The sequence below is a fragment of the Caenorhabditis remanei genome, chromosome II (genome assembly GCF_010183535.1).
Source record: "Caenorhabditis remanei strain PX506 chromosome II, whole genome shotgun sequence".
Classification (NCBI taxonomy): Eukaryota; Metazoa; Nematoda; class Chromadorea; order Rhabditida; family Rhabditidae; genus Caenorhabditis; species Caenorhabditis remanei.
Window position 1 is genome coordinate 17,868,465 of NC_071329.1, and position 22,025 is coordinate 17,890,489.

General features: G+C 38.9%; 5 protein-coding genes across 5 annotated transcripts; 2 read left to right on the top strand and 3 right to left on the bottom strand.

The window, feature by feature from the left end:
• Window positions 1-11,760: 11,760 nt before the first annotated feature.
• Window positions 11,761-12,871, top strand: GCK72_007761 (uncharacterized protein; the record flags this gene model as incomplete). The annotated part of the gene is made up of 3 exons (XM_003107047.1): window positions 11,761-11,896; window positions 12,260-12,354; window positions 12,716-12,871. The coding sequence occupies 3 exons, from the start codon at window positions 11,761-11,763 to the stop codon at window positions 12,869-12,871; spliced, it is 387 nt and encodes a 128-aa protein (XP_003107095.1).
• Window positions 12,872-13,608: 737 nt separating this feature from the next.
• On the top strand, window positions 13,609-14,111 carry GCK72_007762 (uncharacterized protein; the record flags this gene model as incomplete). Its single annotated transcript, XM_003107125.2, has 3 exons — window positions 13,609-13,765; window positions 13,815-13,906; window positions 13,956-14,111. The coding sequence occupies 3 exons, from the start codon at window positions 13,609-13,611 to the stop codon at window positions 14,109-14,111; spliced, it is 405 nt and encodes a 134-aa protein (XP_003107173.2).
• An 895-nt stretch (window positions 14,112-15,006) lies between these two features.
• GCK72_007763 (uncharacterized protein) lies at window positions 15,007-16,196 on the bottom strand (the record flags this gene model as incomplete). Its single annotated transcript, XM_003107272.2, has 2 exons — window positions 15,007-15,251; window positions 16,025-16,196. 2 exons carry the CDS (start codon window positions 16,194-16,196, stop codon window positions 15,007-15,009), a joined length of 417 nt encoding a protein of 138 aa, XP_003107320.2.
• Window positions 16,197-17,346: 1,150 nt separating this feature from the next.
• GCK72_007764 (uncharacterized protein) lies at window positions 17,347-17,982 on the bottom strand (the record flags this gene model as incomplete). Its single annotated transcript, XM_053726432.1, has 3 exons — window positions 17,347-17,517; window positions 17,580-17,668; window positions 17,832-17,982. 3 exons carry the CDS (start codon window positions 17,980-17,982, stop codon window positions 17,347-17,349), a joined length of 411 nt encoding a protein of 136 aa, XP_053590626.1.
• A 668-nt stretch (window positions 17,983-18,650) lies between these two features.
• On the bottom strand, window positions 18,651-21,645 carry GCK72_007765 (uncharacterized protein; the record flags this gene model as incomplete). Its single annotated transcript, XM_053726433.1, has 3 exons — window positions 18,651-18,827; window positions 21,356-21,444; window positions 21,489-21,645. 3 exons carry the CDS (start codon window positions 21,643-21,645, stop codon window positions 18,651-18,653), a joined length of 423 nt encoding a protein of 140 aa, XP_053590627.1.
• Window positions 21,646-22,025: the final 380 nt, after the last annotated feature.

Here is a 22,025-nt window from a genome sequence, read left to right on the forward strand (position 1 = left end):
ACCAGGAAAGTATTAGACTGAACACACTCACTATTTCAATGTTGTCACAAGCATGCACTAGCACAAATCACAACAATTTTCCCAGATCGACCAATGAGGAGAGCCACAGCACTCTGGAGGCGGGATCAGAAGAAGTTCAAACAACCAAGAAGAACTACGATAGAGAAGACGTGACTTCTTTAAGTCCAAACATCTAAGAAGGACTACGTCACACGACGCCTACGAGCAAATCCAGAGATGCGGAAGTACCCATGGAAAAAAGAAAGAGACGCAGAAGCACGTGAGCAGCTGAAGCAGAAGCCCCACGAGTGACAAGCGCGAGGAAATGACTAATGAGGCAAGACAACAAGGAAAAGAAGGAGACGAAGAAACGTGTGGGCCGCAGATGAAAAACCACCGAGCAAGGACCACGAGTGCGAGAATCCGTGAATAGAAAACTAACGAGACCCCGCCCACAAGAGAGGAAGCACGACCGCCCATTTTACGAGAAAGACCTCAGTTTGAATTTTTTTTTCCTGTTACCACTATCCCCCAGCTCCACCGTACTAAAATTGTTTTGTGATTATAGCACACCTCAACGCCGAGCCAGCCGAAAACCGACAACAACAAAAGCCATCCGCAACCATCTCGTCGCCACAATCGTTACCACGGTCGTCGCCACCATTGCTGCTACCGTAACCGCATCCACCCGCTGCCACAGCCTTCCGCCCAACTGCCACAGAAGAGCCAGCACACCTGGTCAGACCATCCACAGGAACATCCCACGGAATCGAAGGTCAGTTTAATTTGTTTTACAAGAAAAAGTTCCCACCAATTTTGTGAAAATTCCAAAAGTTTTGAAAAAGATCTTGTCGAAAAATCGGGAACGCTCCATCCATATTGAAAGAAGTTTTGAAGAAAAAGAAAGGAGCTACATTTTGAAAAAAAAATTTTTTTGAAACAAATTAATCCTAGGATTGAGAGGACTCCCCTGGATTTTAGGAAATCCAAAGTGCGAATCCGCCCTAGACCCCCGGCACAAGCGCTGTGAGGATCTGATAGTAAGGGGAAAAGTGGGAAAAATTCTGGGTGAGAAAAAGGGTAAGTTGAGAAGAAAGAAGAGAGAAGAAATAAGAGTTAAGAAGAAGAAGAAGAAGAGTTAAGAAGAAGAAGAAGAAGAGTTAAGAAGAAGAAGAAGAAGAGTAAAGAAGAAGAAGAAGAGTTAAGAAGAAGAAGAAGAAGAGTTCAGAAGAAGGAGAAGAAGAAGAAGGAGAAGAAGAAGATTGAGAAGAAGAAGATTGAGAAGAAGAAGATTGAGAAGAAGAAGATTGAGAAGAAGAAGCAGTTACCAAGGTAACTAGGAAAAGCCAAAGCTGCCACCAAAAAGGAACCCCAGATTACCAACAGCTGCATCTGACAGAGTCCTCAGAAGCCACAGGAACCAAAAAGAAGACACTCCGACAGCAACCGGAGTACAAACTCCAACTATCGTCAGGACATCCACCCCCGAACAAACTTCAGCTTCCGACAGAACACTTACCGACGCACAAACTCCCATCACTGTCACGACACCTACCACAGGACAAAACTCAGCTTCCGACAGGACACTTACCGCCGCTCAAACTCCTACCACCACTAGGACATCCACCACAGTACGAACTCCCAGAGGATTTTGGAACTTCCTCTCAGACATATTCGATCAGTCAATCGCCGTCAGGACACCGCGTTCAAGTACTCCTACTCCGGACCACCAAGCACCAAGATTGGAAGAAGAATTTCCGGACCTGACCATCATCGGTGAAGAGGAAACAGAAGAACAGGAACTTTCGGAAGAAGAAGAAGACACTGTGATTCAAGTCGAACAGCAACCAGAGTCGTCAGAGGAAGAAACTTCTGTAACCTCCGAGTTCTTCACCCCAAACGGATCAATGTCGACTCTTCCTGAAGTCAAGGCAGGAACAGGAGGAGGACTTCCACAACCAACCACTCAAGAGATGCCGTCGTGGAAAAGGAAAGGAGAACTCGCGAGAATGATGGACCCAAGAATCAAGAAGTTCTCAGAAGGAAAATCATCTGACCTTCACAGATGGTTGAAGGACTATGCAAAGCTAGTCTACCGAATGGACATCCCGAGAGAAACCGGAACGGAGTTACTACCGTTCTTCCTATCCGGTACGGCACTCCAGAAGTACAACGCCCTGGATCACAAGATCCTCAACGACTGGGCAAAGACAACGAAACAGCTCATGCTGGCTCATGATTGCCCCACGGACAGAGAAATCTCCCTTCAAGAGCTGACCTCCGTACAGCAAGGCAAAAAGACGGTCAGCGAGTTCGCCGCTCACATACGGGAACTCGGAGAATATGTGTATGAGGGACTTCCAGAAAAGAACAGAGATCTCTTACTCGCTTCTCACTTCCTCACCGGATGCAGCAAAAAGATAAAATCTCGACTCCGACAACTGCAGAACATTCCAAAAAGTCTGAGAGCAATGACCGCGGAGGCCGAGAAAATCCAGAGACTTCTTGAATTGGAAGAAGAAGAAGAAGCAACGGAAGCAGTCATCGCAGCAGTCCAAAACATGAACTGGAACAACATCAACCAGGGATTTCAGCCAAGAGGAAATTTTCAAGGATATAATTCAAGAGGAGGATATCGTGGAAGATTCAACCAGAACGAATACCAACCAAGAGGAAACCGTCCATTCAGAGGAGGTTACCAAGGACGTGGTAGAAGAAACTGGAATCAAGGAAGTTGGAAGGGAAGAAATGAAAATCCAGAATGCTGGAATCAACGAAGCGAGAGCCAAGGAAACTGGAATCAAGGAAACGGAAGCTTTCATCAATCCAATGAAGAAAACTACAATTCAAATCCCCCAGAACAAGGAGCGTCAAACCAGCCATCACAAAACATCCAGGAAACTCGTCGAATCGGATGGGACACCAACACTGGACGTCCATACATCATCAACAGCATAAGCAAAGCATGCCTGGGAATCATGATGTGCTTGTTTCTCATTGGAAGCACGGAGGCAACAAAACAAATCTGCGGATTTGGAGAAGCCGGAAACATTTTCATTCCACCAACAGCCACTCCATGCAACTTCGACAAGTCTCTCCCACTTCAAACATATGCCGTCAATGTCTATCGACAACGAACCAGAGCTATCCAAATGGAAGCACACAAATGCTTCAAACATGAAGTTGAAGGAGAAGTATATTCATTTCTGAAAATATACAAGACCACCGAAGCAAAAATTGGAAAAAGAGTACCAATCTCCGTCGAAGAATGTCGGAAAACCGCCATTGCAAAGAAGTTCAATGATATGGAACTCAAGGAAATTGCTCCAGGAATCTACAGATCAGAGAAAATCGGTGAAGCTGCGGAAAATGCCACCAAAATCCTGGGAACGACGACATTCAAGACATTTGAATTCACCATGGAAGTCGGACAGGTAGCATCACTGGATGGAGTACACGTTGTCTCCACTCTCGGAAGCTTGGAAAAATGTTCCCTCGGCACAGGAAGCTGTCAGGACGACAGTTCAACAATTGTGTGGCAACCCCAAGAGACACGTCAAGAATGTCAATTTGAACTGATTCAGAGCGCTACGGCTATCATCAGCCAACAGTTCATTGCGATCGAAGAAATGGCCATCTTCGCCAAGTTTGACACGGATCTCAGAAGGTTACAAGATGCCCTTGAAGGTTGTTTTATACAACAAGGATATCGCACAGATGACGGCTACCTCATCGAGTTTCCCGAGGTTCACTCAAAAGGATGGGTACCAGACATGCACATCGACGCCCAGACGTTTGGAGGACACCAGAATCCATGGATTCGTCGGACAAGAGAAACAGTGACAAGTCTCGGACCAGCCGGGACAGAATTTCAAGCTTACATCGGAGAACCATTCATCACACCTATCATTAGGAGATTGTATGGAACCGCAAACATCGAAGAGCTAACCGATTTGAAGTCTCCAATCACGGACCCAGTAATACTTCAAGAATTCGGAAAGTACAACGTCACGAACAAACTTCTTGACGACCGAGCCAGAAACTACCCAAAAGACCGAAAACACCAAAACCCAATGTTGCTGATATCATTGAAAGCAATCAGAGTAGCACAGTATGGTGCACGTCAAATGAAAGCCATGGAGAAACTGAACCGACCACTCACAAGAGGAGAAGAACAGCTGAAGTTGGAAATCGAACGACAAGTCGCCTTTACGTTCGACAAACTGCTGGAAAAAGAGTTCGGAAGAAGTGAACCGGACATAAGACATCCGGACGAAAAATTCGTGCCACCAAAGTTTGATGAAGGAAAGCTCACTCCATACAGGAATTTGCCAGTGGAAGAAGAAGCATCATGGACAACCACTCCATTTCCAACAACAACTCAGCCGAGAACCACCCAGAGAAGCAACCAACCTCCCACGAACACTAAAAAAAGTTACTCAATCACTAGAGACCCCGCCAAACACAACACCGAACCACCGACCAAGTGAAGAAAGAGAACGTCCAACGTTCGAAAGGTTCGAAGCAAGCTGCCAAGAACAATGGAAGTCTACAACACTCTTTCAAACACTACTGAGAATTGATCCAACCGCGGCCATCAGACAACTGCTGAGAAGAAACGACATCTCAGCGAAAATAATTGGAGAAACTCTGATGATCTCGAAGTGCAGAGAAGTCACACCTGATGTGATACACTACGGTCGAAAAGTCAATTCAACGTGCTACAATCTGATACCGGTAACAGTCAAAGGAAAACTTTGGTTCCAACTACCCGGATCGGACGATCTCATCGGAGAAGCAACTGAAATCGCCTGCGAAGACAGACCACCATCGATCCGATATGAACACAATCGTTGGGTCGGATTGGAAAACCAAGAAATGCTACCACAATTTCTAGCAAGACCAAATGGAAAGCTACAAGAACAATTCATCTTGCCAGCACCAGAAACATTCTACACAAATGTTGATGAAGAAAATGGAGTCTCCACAGGAACGGACAGAGAAATGCAAAACATCAACGACGAAAACTCCAAGAAATTGAGGAAAAGACTGATCACCGAAGGAATCCTAAAAGATACAATTGAAAAAGTGAAAGAAACCACTGCAGCAGCTGGAAAATCAGCAAAGAATTTGTACAAATCAACGATGGATTCAATGAAAGAAGGAGTGAAGGATGTCGTATTTTCTGTTCTCATGCTAGTCGCATGGGTCGTCATCCCAATCGCAGTGATTGCTCTGACATTGTTCATACTTTATGGATATTGCAAGTATAGAGCATACAGAAGCACCGGAAGAATAGCGAAGAAATTAGCGAAGAAAGCAACAGATGCTCTAGTCGAATATGCACACCACCATCTCATCAACAATGTCCAAATGCAAAATGCTCACTCGTTCCGACCAATAGCTCGAACATATGAAGAAGAATACCCGATACATTCAATCAATTCAGTGCAGATGAACAATTCGACCTCAAGATTACCAATTATTGATGTAGAAATTGATGGAAGGAAAGTAGAAGCACTATGGGACACCGGAGCAGCCGCAAGCTATATGCGAATCTCTTCAACAATGCACGCCATCTTCAACGATTGCGAACCAGAAGGAACGGCTGCAAATGGCTCTCTAATCCAGTTTATCGGAGAATGCATCAGCACAGTGAAAATCGGAGATTGTCTCATCTTGCATACATTCTTCGTGTCACAAGACACAGACTGTCCCACTTCTGTTTTGCTTGGAACCGATGTAATGGAGAAGATAAATAAATTGGGTCACGAGTTCAGACTCAACCTATTCAAGAAGGAACTGATCATTGGAAATCACCGTATCGAGATCAAGGAAGAGAAGAAAGAAGAACTAAAAGAAGAACAGAACGAACCGAGCACTCAGGAAGAAAAGATTGAAGAGAAAACAAGAACAGAAGAAGAAGAAGATGCAAACGGAAAGAATAATGGAAAACAACAAGAAGCAAGTGAAGATAAGAAAGATTTTGAGAATGAAAACGCAGAAGGACCATTCACAAGCCGTCTAGATCAAGCACCGGGACGGTGCATCTCTCGAAGGGGTGGGATGTCAGGGGGCGATAGGAAAGAAGAGCAGGAAATAGCACACGCCCCTTTATGTGAAGCGTCAAGAAGAGAGGACGCAGAGAAAAGGAAGGGCGCAGAGAAATGTGAGGACGCCGACTAGTCAGTCGGGCTCCATGCACCGATCATGGATGGTGACCGAGAGACCACCTCCTCGGTCCCATCCTCTTATTCATATATCCTTCCTTTTATATTTACTCGCTTATATATATTTAATCCTTATTTATCCTTATTCAATAAACCCCTTTATTCTAAATGTGTTCTGTTATGTAATGTATATGAAAAGACCGCCACCTAGACCCCACCAGAGGTCTAGGTCCCGGTATACAGACTGGAAGACATGATCCCACCGAGGAACATGTAACAATACCGTAAAACACACGTAATCACCGATCCGACAATCAACGCGATAAAGATAACAACTATGCACCAGAAGAACCAGGTGGTACTGTAGAATGAGCAGTAGTCGTATATTTCACAGCAGACATGGTATTGTTCGCTGGTCGATTGGCAGGAGGAATCGCAGTTTTTGTAGGCATCCGATTTGAAATCTGGAAAATAATTACTAAAACTTAGAAAAATAACTTCAAAAACTCACAAATTTGACAATTATCCGTTTCGTGTATCATCGTTCGATTGTTAGAGAAATACTGGGAAATGAATTGGATTTTTCCATTTTTTATCTTAAAATGACATTTCAAAAAATGAAGCGTGACCCCCAAGGGTTTTTGATATTCCCAATAAAGATACGGTGATAACCTTCCACGTAAACGTTTAGCGCCGCCCCCTGTTTTCTTATCAATCGATATCGATCGATAAAATCAGTATTATTTAGAAGTTAGTATCAGTTCCTGTTTCACTCTGTCTCAACAATGGCACATTCTGATGAAATGAAAGCTGCAATGTTTGCTTTTTTTTTCTGGATAGGTTTCCTCCAGAGGAAGTAGAAAACGTGAAGAAAAGATACAACGCTGGAGACGCTGATACTATAAAGGGTGTGAAAAGACACTGCCCATACTGTAAGTTTTTTAATGAACTCCTTTGTTGCAACGCGATATTGTCTACAGTACCACTCGAAAAGTTAACAAATTTTGGTTTTTTGACCGTAACTTGTTTCCGATTGGTAGGATCACTCTAAGATTTCGGGAAAACATTTACCGTTCTGAGTAAAAAATCATGTTTCACTAGTTTTTTGTAAAATTTTCATGAAATTCGTATAGTTTTGTATAATTACGCTTCAAAGTTTTAGGCTAATCCGACCAATTTGATAGAAGTTATGGTCGAAAAATTAAAAGTTTCAGCGGTACTGTATATACATTTCAGTTGTCGATACCGACGCTTATGCAAAAGGCAATAAGGATTTGAACAGCTACAAAATTTGCTGTGAAGTGTTCGACTACTGCTCGTTCTACGTTCAGGTGAGTTCTCAGCTGTTTCCATAACTACATCTTGACTCGGAAATCTTCTCTCGTAAGATCACGCCAATAAAAGTTCGAACTTATCGGCGTTCGCTAAATAACGCTTTCATTTAATAATGACTAGTTTTGCTCAAATCTCTTTTCCAGACATGGTTCTACTTAGTCTGTGGAGGTGTTGCTCTTCTCATCGTCATTATTCTGATTGTCGTCTTTTTCTTTTGTTGTAAGAAAAGAGGTCGTGGTGGTAGTGAAGATGTGGAATCGATCGAGACAAGTGATGCTTCCAAAAATGAGGATTATTGAGTGATTTATTTTGTTGACACAACGATTTGATAAAGGCATTGGATTTTCTGGATTACGGATTTAGAATCTGGAAATTTCTCAACCAAAGTACAACAGCATGATTGTTGTTGACAACTTTTTCTGTACGGACACTCTCTAGAGAGTTATGGTCATTTTAAGGGGACAGCTCAAAAATCGCTCTATTTTGCACTGCGACGATTTGAAGGAGAAATTACTTTGTCGATACGTAACTTGCTAGGGAGTGTCCGTAATGTTCTTTTATAATTGTTGGATTGATTGGTATATGTATTTGGCTTTGGAGAAAGAATCGGCGTAATGATGTGGAAAACATTGAAATTTTATTCAATTAAAAAACAAATCTGATGAGTTTCATTTGACTTCGAGCTCTCCACCTCTTCCAAATCCCCTCCACCGCCACTCCCTCTCTGCATACGAAGATACCGTAAAACACACGTAATCACCGATCCGACAATCAACGCGATAAAGATAACGACTATGCACCAGAAGAACCAGGTGGTACTGTAGAATGAGAAGTAGTCGTATATTTCACAGCAGACATGGTATTGTTCGCTGGTCGATTGGCAGGAGGAATCGCAGTTTTTATAGGCATCCGATTTGAAATCTAGAAAATAATGACCAAAACTTAGAAAAATAACTTCATAAACTCACAAATTTGACAATTATCCGTTTCGTGTATCATAGTTCGATTGTTAGAGAAATAATGGGAAATTAATCAGAAATCAACGTGGTTTTTTTCCTTTAAAAAGTCTTTTATGTCAAAAAATGAAGCGTGACCCCTTCTTAAAATATTCATGATCCTATTCAAGATACGGTGATGACCTTCCACGTGGCCCCCTATTTTGCTAAGCTCCGCCCCTTTTCGTATCGATCGAAAAAATCAGTTTTGGAAGTTAGTATCAGTTTGTGTTTCACTCTGCTTCAACAATGGTAGACAAAGCTCTTGCCTTAGATGCTATTGTATTGTATTGTATTTTATTCTTATAAAAAATTATCAATATATGGGGCGGGAGGCTGAGAATGAGTCCCTCACGAGACCATTCAAAGGGTGGGTTAAAGTGAGAGATGTGGGGCAACAAAAAAAATAATGACCGGTATGAGGGGAATAAAAGAAGGCATTATGAATCGAGAAATGTGGTAATGCGGGGAAAGGTGGTTTGGGAGTACAGAATAAGAATAAGCTCTAATAGCGTGTGATACTAGATGAGATTAGGGTATTGAACTCGGAAGGGGAGAGAAAATATGAGCTTTGGGAGGTAATGGCATTCCAGATGGGAGTGGTGTGGGAAAAAAAGTCAGAGCACTTGGGTTTAATACAAATAAGATTCATAGGGCGACGGGTTGAGGAGGAAAACCGGATGTACGAATCTAGGTGTGGAAAGTATGAGGTACCGCTAAGAAATTTATATAACGCATTCTCTGTAAGACTCGAGCATGGCACCAAAGGGTGTGGGCCTAGGACCTGTATGCATGGTACAGCTTAGATATTGCAGTCAAACATACTATTGGTCATTAGTAACCCATACAAAAATTTTTGAGCTCGGGCTCCGGGTTACGGTAGTACTGTAGGTGCTCAAAGAGCAAAAAAATTTTTTTTTTGTTTTTGACCGTAGAACGCTATAATTTTTGGAATGAAATGAGTATTGTTAGTGTAGTATTTTCTTGAAATTTTAAAACATGAAAATGATTTTTGACCAAGATATAACAAAATTAGTTCATTTTTTCTGAAATTTTGGGAAAAACCGTAATTTTTATGGAACAAATAGGTAATACCTTTTTACCAAGCTATGTTTACATAAAACAACAATGTTTTAGCTTTATTTTAAAGATAAAAATTAAAAAAAATCCTATACTGTTTTTTGAAAAATTTCGATATCTGACAATGAAAAAAACTTTTTTTGAGATAACTTAAAAATTGTTTCAGAATCGAACTGTTCATACTTTTTTAAATGTTTTTTGTACTGACACTTTATTTCCAACTCTTCAACATCATTGAGAAAAATGCACTTCTATGTATGAATTTTCGCAAAATTTTCAACTTTTTTCAAAAGTTGATTTTTGAAATACTAATAATAAATACCTTTTTACCACACTAGTTTTACATTACACAACAACACTTCAACTTCATTTTGAAAATAAAATTTCAGAAAAAAATCGATACATATTGTCTGAGAAAAAAATTGAAAAATTGTGATGTCTGAAACTGAAAAATTTTTTTTTTCAGTTTCAGACATCACAATTTTTCAGACAATATGTATCGATTTTTTTCTGAAATTTTAATTTCAAAATGAAGTTGAAGTGTTGTTGTGTAATGTAAAACTAGTGTGGTACATAGAAGTGCATTTTTCTCAATGATGTTGAAGAGTTGGAAATAAAGTGTCAGTACAAAAAACATTTAAAAAAGTGTGAACAGTTCGATTCTGAAACAATTTTTAAGTTATCTCAAAAAAAGTTTTTTTCATTGTCAGATATCGAAATTTTTCAAAAAACAGTATAGGATTTTTTTTAAATTTTTATCTTTAAAATAAAGCTAAAACATTGTTGTTTTATGTAAACATAGCTTGGTAAAAAGGTAATACCTATTTGTTCCATAAAAATTACGGTTTTTCCCAAAATTTCAGAAAAAATGGACTAATTTTGTTATATCTTGGTCAAAAATTATTTTCATGTTTTAAAATTTTGAGAAAATACTACATTAACAATACTCATTTCATTCCAAAAATTATAGCGTTCTACGGTCAAAAACAAAAAAAATTTTTTTTTGCTCTTTGAGCACCTACAGTACTACCGTAACCCGGAGCCCGAGCTCAAATTTTTGCATATAGGTTACTAATGACCAATAGTATCTGTTTTTATAAAAATCTTGCCCTAGGGCACACGTTGCTCGAGTCTTACAAAGAATGCGTTATATATCTTCACATCTTTCATACCTTCATTCCAAAGACTCAAATCTCTTTTTCAGACATGGTTCTACATTGCATGTGGAGGTGTTGGTCTTCTTCTCATCGTCATTATTCTGATTGTCGTCTCCTGCTGTTGTTGTTGCAAGAGAAGAGGTGGTGGTGGTAAAGATGTGGAATCGATCGAGACAAGTGATGCTACCAAAAATGAGGATTATTGATTGATTTCTTTCAATATGATGATATGATAAAGTCATTGGATTTTCGGTTTACGGGTTTTCAGGTGGCGACAACTTCCATATTGAGAATGTTTTACGGTAATAATGATTGTCCCACAAAATAAATTATGTGTAAACTATACAGAACAAAGGTAGACCTTCATTTTTGTAGTTGACAACTTTTTTGTACGGACACTCCTTAGAAAGTTACACATATTGAGAAAGTAATTTCTCCTTTAATTTTTCTCCTTTCTTTCTTTTCGAAGCGCATAAATGTGACCGTTCATGATAAAGAGTTTGGAAGAACAAACAATTTTGAAAAAATAATCATACATCTGACAAGGAATGGTACAGTTGGTTGTCGTTTTAAGTAGAACAATGAAGTACAAACATGGAAATACTACTGGAGGAAGCCGTGATACAGGATTTCATGCTGTTCTTCGACCTGTTTGAGTTTTGTTTTAAAATAAAAGCAATAAATTGATTCCAAAATGCGCATTATAATTGAAATCTCAAAATTAAGTGTTTTTTGGGTTTCGTACAGAGTCTGAGCTTCATAGCCCTCTAGTTTGAAACCCTCAATTTTGCCAGACTACCAATCATAACCGGCGTAATGATACTGTTTAGAGAAATGAATATTGTATAATACATTGAAATTTTATTGAAACAGTGAAGCGTGACCTCCAAGATTTTCTGAAAACGAAACCATTCAAGATACAGTGATGACCTTCCACGTGAAAATTTTTCTTATCGATCGATATTGATCGATAAAATCAGTCTTAGAAGTTAGTATTGGTTTGTGTTTCACTCTGTATCAACAATGATGTCTATGATTAGATTGAATGTTTTGGCAACTCTGGATAAGGACTCTCCAGCGGAAATAGAAGCCTTGAAGAAGAGATACAACGATGGGGATGGTCATACAATGGACTATGTGAAAAGTAACTGCCCATACTGTAAGTTTATGAATATTTTTGCTGTAACGTGATCAGGTTTTTACGCCTACTCGAATTTACTGATATTTTTGAGGTTTTTTGCAGCAAAAGCTATTATAATATCACGGACTGCGGTCGGAGGGTTTTAAAGGCGCATCTGGCTTTTGTGAAATTTCGCGCAATGGTCTCGTAGTCGAAAAAGAGACAGTGAGATTATAACATCAGTTTTTACCGCAAAAAAAATTTTGAAACAAATTCAACCATTTTAAAGGCTTTTTACAACAAAAAAGGCCAAAATTGTCTGCTTAAAAACGACATTGTATTCCCTTTTCCGCTTTCCGCCGAATCCGCTCAATTCTGACCGCGATATTGTCTATATTCCAGTTGTCGATTCCGAAGCTTACGCAACTGGCAATAAAACTGTGAACAGCTACAAAGTTTGCTGTGAAATGGTCGACTACTGCTCATTCTACGTTCAGGTGTGTTTTCAGGTGTTGTTCTTGAAAGCAGGGTTGCGAAATTTCGGGCCGACCCGGTCAACCCGCCGGCGGCCCGACTACTGTAGAAATTTTAAATTTTTTTGTAAAACTTTCGTGAAAAATGCACGATTTTTGGGAAGTTGAAAAAGAAAACAAAATGAACAGTTGCGAAACCTACGTTAGTTGCAAAACGTCACGGAATCGAATTTCTAGCCAATCTCGCTAGTTTTTAAAAAAAGTAATTTGAAGAAAACCAGCAAAACGGAAAAACTTACCGGCGCTCGCTCTCAGCGGGCTTTCAACCAAATGAAATAACCCTTTCATTAAAAAATGAGTAGTTTCGCTCAAATTTTTTTTCCAGACATGGTTCTACGTGGTCTGTGGAGGTGCTGTTCTTCTTATCGTCATTACTTTGATTGTCGCTTTTTGCTGTTGTTGTAAGAAAAGAGGTGGCGGTGGTGGTGAAGATGTGGAATCGATCGAGAAAAGTGATGCTACTGAGAAAGAGGATGATTGAGTGATTTATTTTGTTGACACGACGATTTGATAAAAACATTGGATTTTCTGGATTACGGGTTTTGCTTTTGGAAGTTTCGCAACTAGTCATTTTGCAACTACAGTACCGTGCAATAAGGTTCACAATTTTGATCATTTCAGTTGACAGTAACCAACTGTGAGAGAAGGGTGTTACGGTATCACTGATTGTCCCACAAAGGAAATTACGTATAAACCATACAGAACTAAAGTAGACCTTCATTTTTGTTGCTGAAAACTTTTTTGTACGGGCACTCCCTTGACAGTCATAGCCATTTTTGAGCTCAAAAATCGTTCTATTAAAATTAGTCGATGTACTTTGTCGATATGTAACCCTCTAGGAAGTGTCCGTAGAAAAAAGTTATAAAATGAAGGCCTACTTTTGTTCTGTTTATACATAATTTACTTTGTGGGATAATCAATGATACCGTAACACCCTCTCAAAGTTGGTCATTTTTATCTGAAGAAGGCCCATTTGTATATCTTACTGCACGGTACTGTAACCACCCTTCGAGCGTTAGTGGACCTCAAAAGGTCTCCACTTTTAATATCCAAATTTCTGTTTTTTGTTTTTTAATGCGTGACCTCCAAGACTTTCTCAAAATATTCATTATCCCATTAAAGATACGGTGATGACTTTCCACGTGGCCCCAATACTTTTTGCCACATTACTAAAAATTTTCGAGAATAAATCAGTTTGAATTCTACACCGCTTTCAAAATGGCTGGTGCTTACGGAGGTTACATGGCAAGTAAAGGCAAAGAGCAACTCGGAATATGGGATGGAATGTCAGAAGCCAATATAACTTCATTCATCGAGGATTACAAGAAGGATCGTGGAAACTCCCATTCATTGGTTGAGCACGCTTGTCCGTATAGTGAGTTGGCTATTTCTATTTTAAATTTTTTTCAATATTTCTTTTTCAGTCTCGGAGATGCAGTCATACAAAGATGGAAAGAAAGGGGGAAGTTACAAAATCTGCTGCGATACGGTGGACTATTGCTCATTCTACGCTCAGGTACATAAGTCAACTAAGTTTTTATAGTTTTGACACCACTTTTTTCTAGTCCTGGTTCTACTACACCTGTGGAGGTGTTGCTCTTCTCATTGTCATAATTCTGATTGTCGTCTCCTGCTGCTGCTGTTGTAAGAGAAGAGGTGGTGGTGGTAAAGATGCGGAATCGATCGAGACAAGTGATGCTACCAAAAATGAGGATTATTGATTGAATTCTATTGATAAGACGATTTGATAAAGACATTGGATTTTCGGTTTACGGGTTTTCAGGGGGAGTATTTTTAGGCTAGTTGACAACTTTTTTGCACGGGCACTCCCCTTCAATTTACATATCGGCAATGTAATTTCTCCCTCGAATCAACCCATTTCAGTGCAAAATAGTGCAAATCGTTATGGTCATTACTGTAGCTTTCTTCCTCCTAACTAATTGCGCTGCCCCGGTTCAGAACTGTCCGAATCAGATCTGGTACAGATCGAAAACCGTCATATCTGGTTTTTTAATTGGTTCTGATTCGTACCAGCTCTGATCCGGTGAGTTCTGATTGAGGCCTGCCCGAGATAGAACCGCCGGAGATAGAACCGTCAATTCTAGTCTTTTATTCGGTGCTGATTCAGAGATTGCTGTCCTATCCGGGTTTTGGGACGTTTTGAAACCAAACCATAAAAATTTGCCAGTAAACAAAAGAAATCACTGAAAACGAGTCATTTTTTGTACAAATTGTCTCATTTTTCAGTATATTTTTTTCAAGTTTAGTGTCGATATGTCATCAAAATTTTCATAATTTTGAGAAAAATTTTAGCTAAAACGCAGCTTTAGTGTCTTGCGAGAATTTCGTGAGCTTTTCAGTCCCATTTTCTCAATTTTAGTAGAGTTTTTCACTATTTTCAGCTAACCTGGCGCACCTTCGGCGCGTTCCAAACTGAATTATCTTAATTTTCGTCAATTTCAACCGATTTTTTACCGTTTTCAGCCGATCTGATACACCTTTTAAAGCTTTATTTTGCTTTATTTCAGATGCCCTTTTGTCCAAACTCCCTCTGAAAACTAAAATCTTCATTCTATCACATATCAGAGCATATGAAAAGAAATCTATCAATATTCATCATTTCTCAATCTTCTCTTTCTCACTCTCCTCCTCCACATCTTTTCCAGAACTATTTCTTCCATTACAACAGCAACAACAGACAGAAATACAGATGCAAGTGACCAGAACCAAGAACGCAATCACTCCCATCAACCAATGAAACCACGACTGATTGTACCACATGCAATAGTTGAGCATCTCACAACAGAATTTGTATCCAGCGGTGGACTTCTTCCCCTGAGAGTAGTCGCTGGTGTCGAAATCTGAAAATTTTCAGATTTTCAAGTTCAAAATCCCAGTTATTAGCACGGCACGCTTCTTACAACCGCGCTCTACCGGAAGCGAAAAAAAATTGTGTGTGATCAGAGTTTAGCGGAATTCCGCAATTCCGCCAGAAATTGTCGTTAAAACATGTAAAAACACATTAAAATGTGATTTTGTATTACCCAAAACTATTTCCACCTAAATAATTTTTTCTGAAAATCAACTGAAAATTGGTTTTTTCAGGTGGTCCTAAAGATATTTCGCGGCTAAAAAAGTGTCTTTTTGGTGGTACGAGGGTATGAAAAGTGGTAGGTTCATGAAAATTTGTTTCCGGGGGTTACTTTGGATTTGGAATCGATTAACATTCACAGATTTTTAATACCTCGTCTTGTTTTTCCAGAACCCCCAAAATTAAGGGGGGTCCTAAAGATATTTCGCGCACTGTATTCCAACTTACTGATATTTTTGAGGTTTTTTGCAGCAAAGCTATCAGTATTTACCGAAAAAACAAAATTTAACACAAATTTAACCATTTTAGTGTTTTTTACTACAAAATAAGTTCAAAATCGTATTTTTGAAAGCGACATTGTATTCCGCCTTCCGCCTTTTGGCATTTTTTTCCATTCCGCTTTTTGCCTTTCGCCTTCCGCCATTTCAAAAACCGCATTCCGCTCAACTCTGATTGAGAGACTCAGAGAAAAAGAGACATTTTTCAAGGGAAATCCGGTGGAGCGCAGTTGTAAGAACTGTGCTTAGGTAATAAGAAACTCACAATAAGTGCATCCGACCTCATAATAATGATCATTTTGAACTCGATTAATACCAGCAGATGTCCTGTATTCTTCCACTGCATTGGTGATGTCACCTGGTGTCATTTTTCTCCAACGAGCCATCAACTCCTCGCCAGTCATCTTATCCACGTTTTGTCTTGTCATTTGCACCATTGTTGCCAGTGAGAATTATTGAAACTGATTTTGATGGGAACTGATATGATCTATAGGAAATAATGATTGGCGGATTCTAAAAAATAGAGCACGTTGATTTTTATGAAAAATGTATTCCTTTTGGTAGCCAGAAATGTTATAAAGTAGTCCGTTTTTCATGGTTTCAGGAGTATTTTTTGATGTTCAAAACTCATTTTTTCAAGTTCTCGGTCATTTTTTATCCCTAAGTTTTCTTTGTCGAAACCCCGTTTCTGGAGTTTTCAGACCCGATTTTTCTCAATTTTCAAAAGTAATTAACCCTAATTACCCGCTAAATCATCATTTTTGAGGTTCTGGGATTCGTAGTTTAAGAGTGAAGGGCTCGATTCCCTTTGATAGCCAAAAATGTTCCAGAGTTTGTTTTTCATGGCTTCAGGAGTATTTTTGATGTTTAAAACTCATTTTTTCAAGTTCTCTGTCATTTTTTACCCCTAAATCAGTTTCTTGGGACCTTTTTTCGAAAAATCCCATTTTTCTTGGTCGAAACTCAGTTTTTGGGGTTTTCAGACCAGATTTTTCTCAATTTGCAAACGTAATCACCCCTAATTACCCGCTAAATCATCATTTTTGAGGTTTTTGGATTTGTAGTTTGAGAGTGAAGGGTTCGATTCCCTTTGGTGGTCAAAAATGTTCTAGAGTTTGTTTTTCATGGTTTCAGGAGCATTTCTGATGTTCAAAATTCATTTTTTCAAGTTCTCAGTCATTTTTTATCCTTAAAACCATACTTGTCAAATGACGGGCCGGCCTGGCCTGAAAAGCTTCGGCCCGGGCCCGGCCCGTCAGGCCCGTCTGGTCAGGGATATGGGATTTTTGAGAAAAATTTTCAATTTTTTTTTAAATTTTCAATTTTTCATGCGGAAAAATTGACAAAAAGACACTCATATAATTCTATGAGAAAAGTCTGAGTTCATCTCAGTACACCTTAATCAAATTTGAAAAAAAAAATCCCTCCAAAAAGACGGGCCTGACGTTTTGAAAAAAAAGCCCGGCCCGGCCCTTGACAAGTATGCTTAAAACTACATTTTTGACAATTTACAAAAGTGTTGTACTATTTTTCTTTTATTTTTTATACATAAAATTTTTATAATTAAGTATTCTCTATTGTATCAGTTCAATAAGTCTCCACCGAGATATCATGTCCAGTATTGTCAGCAGTCGACTCGATCTCCTTCTCTTCATCACGACCGCCCATCTTTCTTTTGTAGTAGAAGAACCAGAAGGCAGCAGCTGCACCCGCAAGACACAGAAGAACGATCAGAATGATCAGGAAGATCGTCCAGCCCTGAATAATTCAATACATATGGTAGTGAATAGAAATGAAAAACTGTCAAACGTTTCACCTACCGACATGCCACACATTTCAAGAACATCACAACAGACATTATATCCTTTGGTATCAGTTTCACCATTTTTGTAGCTGTCCGATTTGAAATCTGAAAATATTGCATACACGGCGCTGTGGGAGAAATTAAGAAATTCAAAAGTTCTCAGGGCGATGGTTTTGCCAAGAAGCTAATTTTAAAATCATTTTATCAGAATTAGACCAATAACGTAAATATTTTGATTTCAATCCAATTCCGGTTTGTTTCAACTTACATTCTTTGCATTCCGGTTCTATATAGTCATATACTATTTTTCTGTCCGTCATTAAGTTCCAGGTTTTCTTGTTGATTTCCGCATCTGCTTCAGAGATTTTTGCATCGTGACGACTTGGACCTTTGAAAAGATTCATCCCACTTTTTCTCATTTTGAATTTGCAGATTCTTTTGATTGAGGCAAAACCTTGAAATGACTTTTTCTCCCGAAAAATTAATGTGCGAAAAATCAGTGCAAAAGAAATGACTGGTCGTGCCACGGTCGATTCATTTTTGTATATTTTATTAAACTTTATTCACATTACAAAAATAAACCACAGAATAAGTTTAAATAAAAGAACCAGAAGGGAGCAGCTATACCGTCAGGACAGAGGAGAATAATTAGGACAATCAAAAAGATGAGCCAGCCGTAAAAACCAGAAAATCTTATTTAGGGGAAGCACTTCTTGGCTCATTTTGTATTGCTATTTGTGAGATATATTTTATGGTCAGTACTGTACATATCTGGTTCTCTATTAGCTGACTGCATAAAAATCGACTCATACTTCAATTTTATAAGACATATAAAATATTTTTTTATATCCCTTTTATAATTCCACTCACTAACATCCCACACATCCCAAACACATCACAACCTAAGCCAAAACCAGTAATTTCCTTGTCAACACTTTCGCTAGTAGTTTTCAAACTTCTATGTGCATATTTTTAATTGAATGGTTGCGAGATTTCAAATTATTTTCATCATCACCACTACCAATCATTTATTTTTCATTTTCACTTGCTATCTTGCTACATTACAAAACGAAATCACAGAGCCAGTTCAATAAGTCTCCACCGAGATATCATGTTCAGTATTGGCAGTGTCAGCAGTCGACTCGATCTCTTTCTCTTCATCACGACCGCCTATCTTTCTTTTGTAGTAGAAGAACCAGAAGGCAGCAGCTGCACCGGCAAGACACAGAAGAACGATCAGAATGATCAGGAAGATGAGCCAACCCTGGAAAAACTCAATACACACTGTCCTGGTTTAAAGGGGGACACCGGTGTTCCAAAAATTGAGATTTCTTGGCTTGAATCGACTCAGAATTTTGGGGAAAAAAGAAAAGTCGAGTTATAAGGCCATAAAGTGTCAAAAAATGGCTTCTCGCCGTGGAGATTGGCATTACATTTCAATATTTTCTCACGTACACGGCGAGAGAATTTTACATTGAAATATAAAGTAAACCAGTCGGTTAACGCAGCCTAACGGCTGCTCAACCTCCTTCTCTACACCACCCTTCTGGGTGTTACAGCGCCTGCGGCGCTTCTCAAATAATTCAGACTATCGAGGTCTCAGAATTTTCTCTTACTGCTGGATTGTATAACTTCTTCACTTGTTGATAGTTTTCGTTACCTAAGCAGGCCGTTCCGACAAAGAACATTTAAAACATCTTTGATTTTCAGATAAGATTTCTACAAATTTTCTCAATGACTTTTTGGTAACTCCTTTTTTCCCTCCTCAGGAGGCGAAGGACCTTTCAAACATCAATTTGAACTTTTGACTGATTGGCAATGATGCTGCCTCCTCCTCTAAGTATACGGACCATGTTATAACAACTCCTCAGCCTAGAATTCAACACTTTTTTGTAGGTGACCGAGCTACGGCAGAATCCCTTGTTCACAAATCACCCTGACTTCTTGAGCCTTTACCAAAATCATTTTTCTGGAGTTTGTTTTACTATGTCTTTTTCTGTTTGAACATGATTTTACTGAAGCTTAGGAATTCGGAGATTTACCTGTTCACATCTTCAAAAAATGCACTTAAACTTTAATACTTAAAGTATTCGACTCTTATTGTAAACTACCATCAGTTTCTGATTCTGTGTTTGTGGAATTGTAATTTTTGAACACCGTCAAAGTTGCTGAACCGATAATACTTATTCTGAATTTTTGACTGTTTGGCGGCGATGCCGCCTCCCTCCCACAGAATCTTTCTTTTTTTTCATATACACTGAAATCTTCTTAGTCTGGTTTTATCCAAAAAGTTCTGTATCCTAAATTATTGACTGATCGGCGGCGAAACCGCCTCATTTCTCTTTTCAGAAAAACTGGCACAAACAAATCATCTTCCACTGTCATCTTCTAATACCACAAATCATCAGAAACTTATGTGCTTCTGATTGTGAGAGACTTGCTTTTTTTTTGAAGTTTCTGGAATTTTCTCAGAGTTTCGGCAGGATGAAAACCATCACACGGTATTCCAAACAGCGAAATGGAATTGTCAGGATTTTTCTCAATAGAGCGCATTTGCAAATTACAAACATGAAACAATTATTTTTGCAAATGCTGTTTTTCGGCTTTTCTGCTTTTGTTTCAAATTTTTCTCAATTTCTGCAACGACAGTCTGATAGATTGGCTCAATACCTATCATTTGAGCACAATTTGAAAAATTTATGTCGTCTCAATGATTTTATCGGGCTCTTTTTATGGTTTGAACGAAAATCAGTGTTTTCATATAAAAAATCCTGAATCTGCCGACCGAGACCTGCTTTTTATTGTGCACCTCGATGAAATTTGATTGCTCACCACTGAAAGCCAGGAATTAGTTAGACTTTTGCTCCAAAAACAGCGGTTTTTTCATGGAAAATATATTCTGAGCCCTATCGGCATTTTCAGACAACCAAAATTAACAAAATGATAATTTCCTATCAGATGGTTGTTTTGGATTTTCGGTAAAAGCTTTGTTTAAGCAAAAAAAGATCAAAACGTGCTTCACGTGTCAAAAAAAGCGTTCCCACGTACATTTTAGATCAAAAAATTTTTTAGAGATCACAATAATTATTGACGCGGGAGCTTCGCGTGCTACACGTAAAACGCTCCAGTAACCGATAGGCTGAACTGGATTCGCTGTTTGGAATACCGTGCATCTGAAAGTAGTCAGATTCCTTACTATTCGCAGACAAACGGGTCAGTTGAATATTATCTAACCTCTACTTCAAAATCTGATTTGTCTCGTCCACATCCAACTGTTTTTAGCAAAAAACCGGTCAAAGTTTGCAGAATAGATCTGACCTGAGATTTCTAATGCAAGCTTTTCCAAAGCTTCCCAAAATATGAAGAAATGAAATCATTTGTAGAATGAAAAATTCTATAACTGTTTTTCCCGTGAACTCCTATTTCGGAAATAAAAGCCACTGAAAGGCTTGAAAACCACTTTTTTCTCACGTAGTGACCTAGTTTTGAACTTTTTTAACTAAAAAAATAGACGGGCATCATCCGGGGAAAATTTCCAATCGATCTGTGTAAATTTCATTAAAAACGGTTCAGTACAGAGGGCGCTAGAGTCGGCGACATACGGACAGACGGACAGATCTGCTGAATATTATTAGTAAAGATCTACACGGCGAGTGGCCATTTTTTAATATTTTAAGGCATCATAACTCGATTTTCTCTTTTCTACAAAATTCAGAGTTGATTCATATAAAAATCTAATTTTTTGGAATACCGGTGTCCCTCTTTAAAGTCGAAAGAAAGATTTCAACCTACCGATGTGCCGCACATTCCTAAATCATGGCAACAGACTAGATGTCCAGCGGTGTTGGTCTTACCGTTTTTATAGCTCTCGGTATCAAAGTCTGAACTATAGCAAGTAACTGAGAATTTTGATAATAGAACTCACATTTGTTACAACTCCCCTTAAAGAGTTTGTACACTGCATCTTTCTGTTCGGAAGAGAGATCATTGTAGAACTTCCTGCCTCTTTCTATTTGGTCTGCTGGCATCTCAGTTTCAAGATCTTTGGCCACTAGTTGTTCCAGATCCTTTGGAATCGACATTTTTGTTTGAAATTTGCAGATGTTTTGATTGGGACAAAACTTTGAACTGACGTTTTCTTCCGAAAAATCGATATTTAAATGCTGAAAATCAGTGTTAAAAAAATGAGGGGTCATGCCACGGTCGATTCTTTTCATAGATTTTATTTGTAGATAATGGCAATAATTTTCGTGTTGACGAGATTTTACGTGTGATCCTGGAAATGAAACTATCTGAAAATTTCTTAATCTTACAATTATCACAAGAATTTTGAAAATATTCCCTCGTTCTCTTTTGATTTTCCAAGGATGCTCCGTTGTGCATCTTCTTTTATCCTTTGACTTCTTATGCGGGAATCTTACTTTTGATTCCTTCAGGGTTAAACTTTATAAGCACAATCATT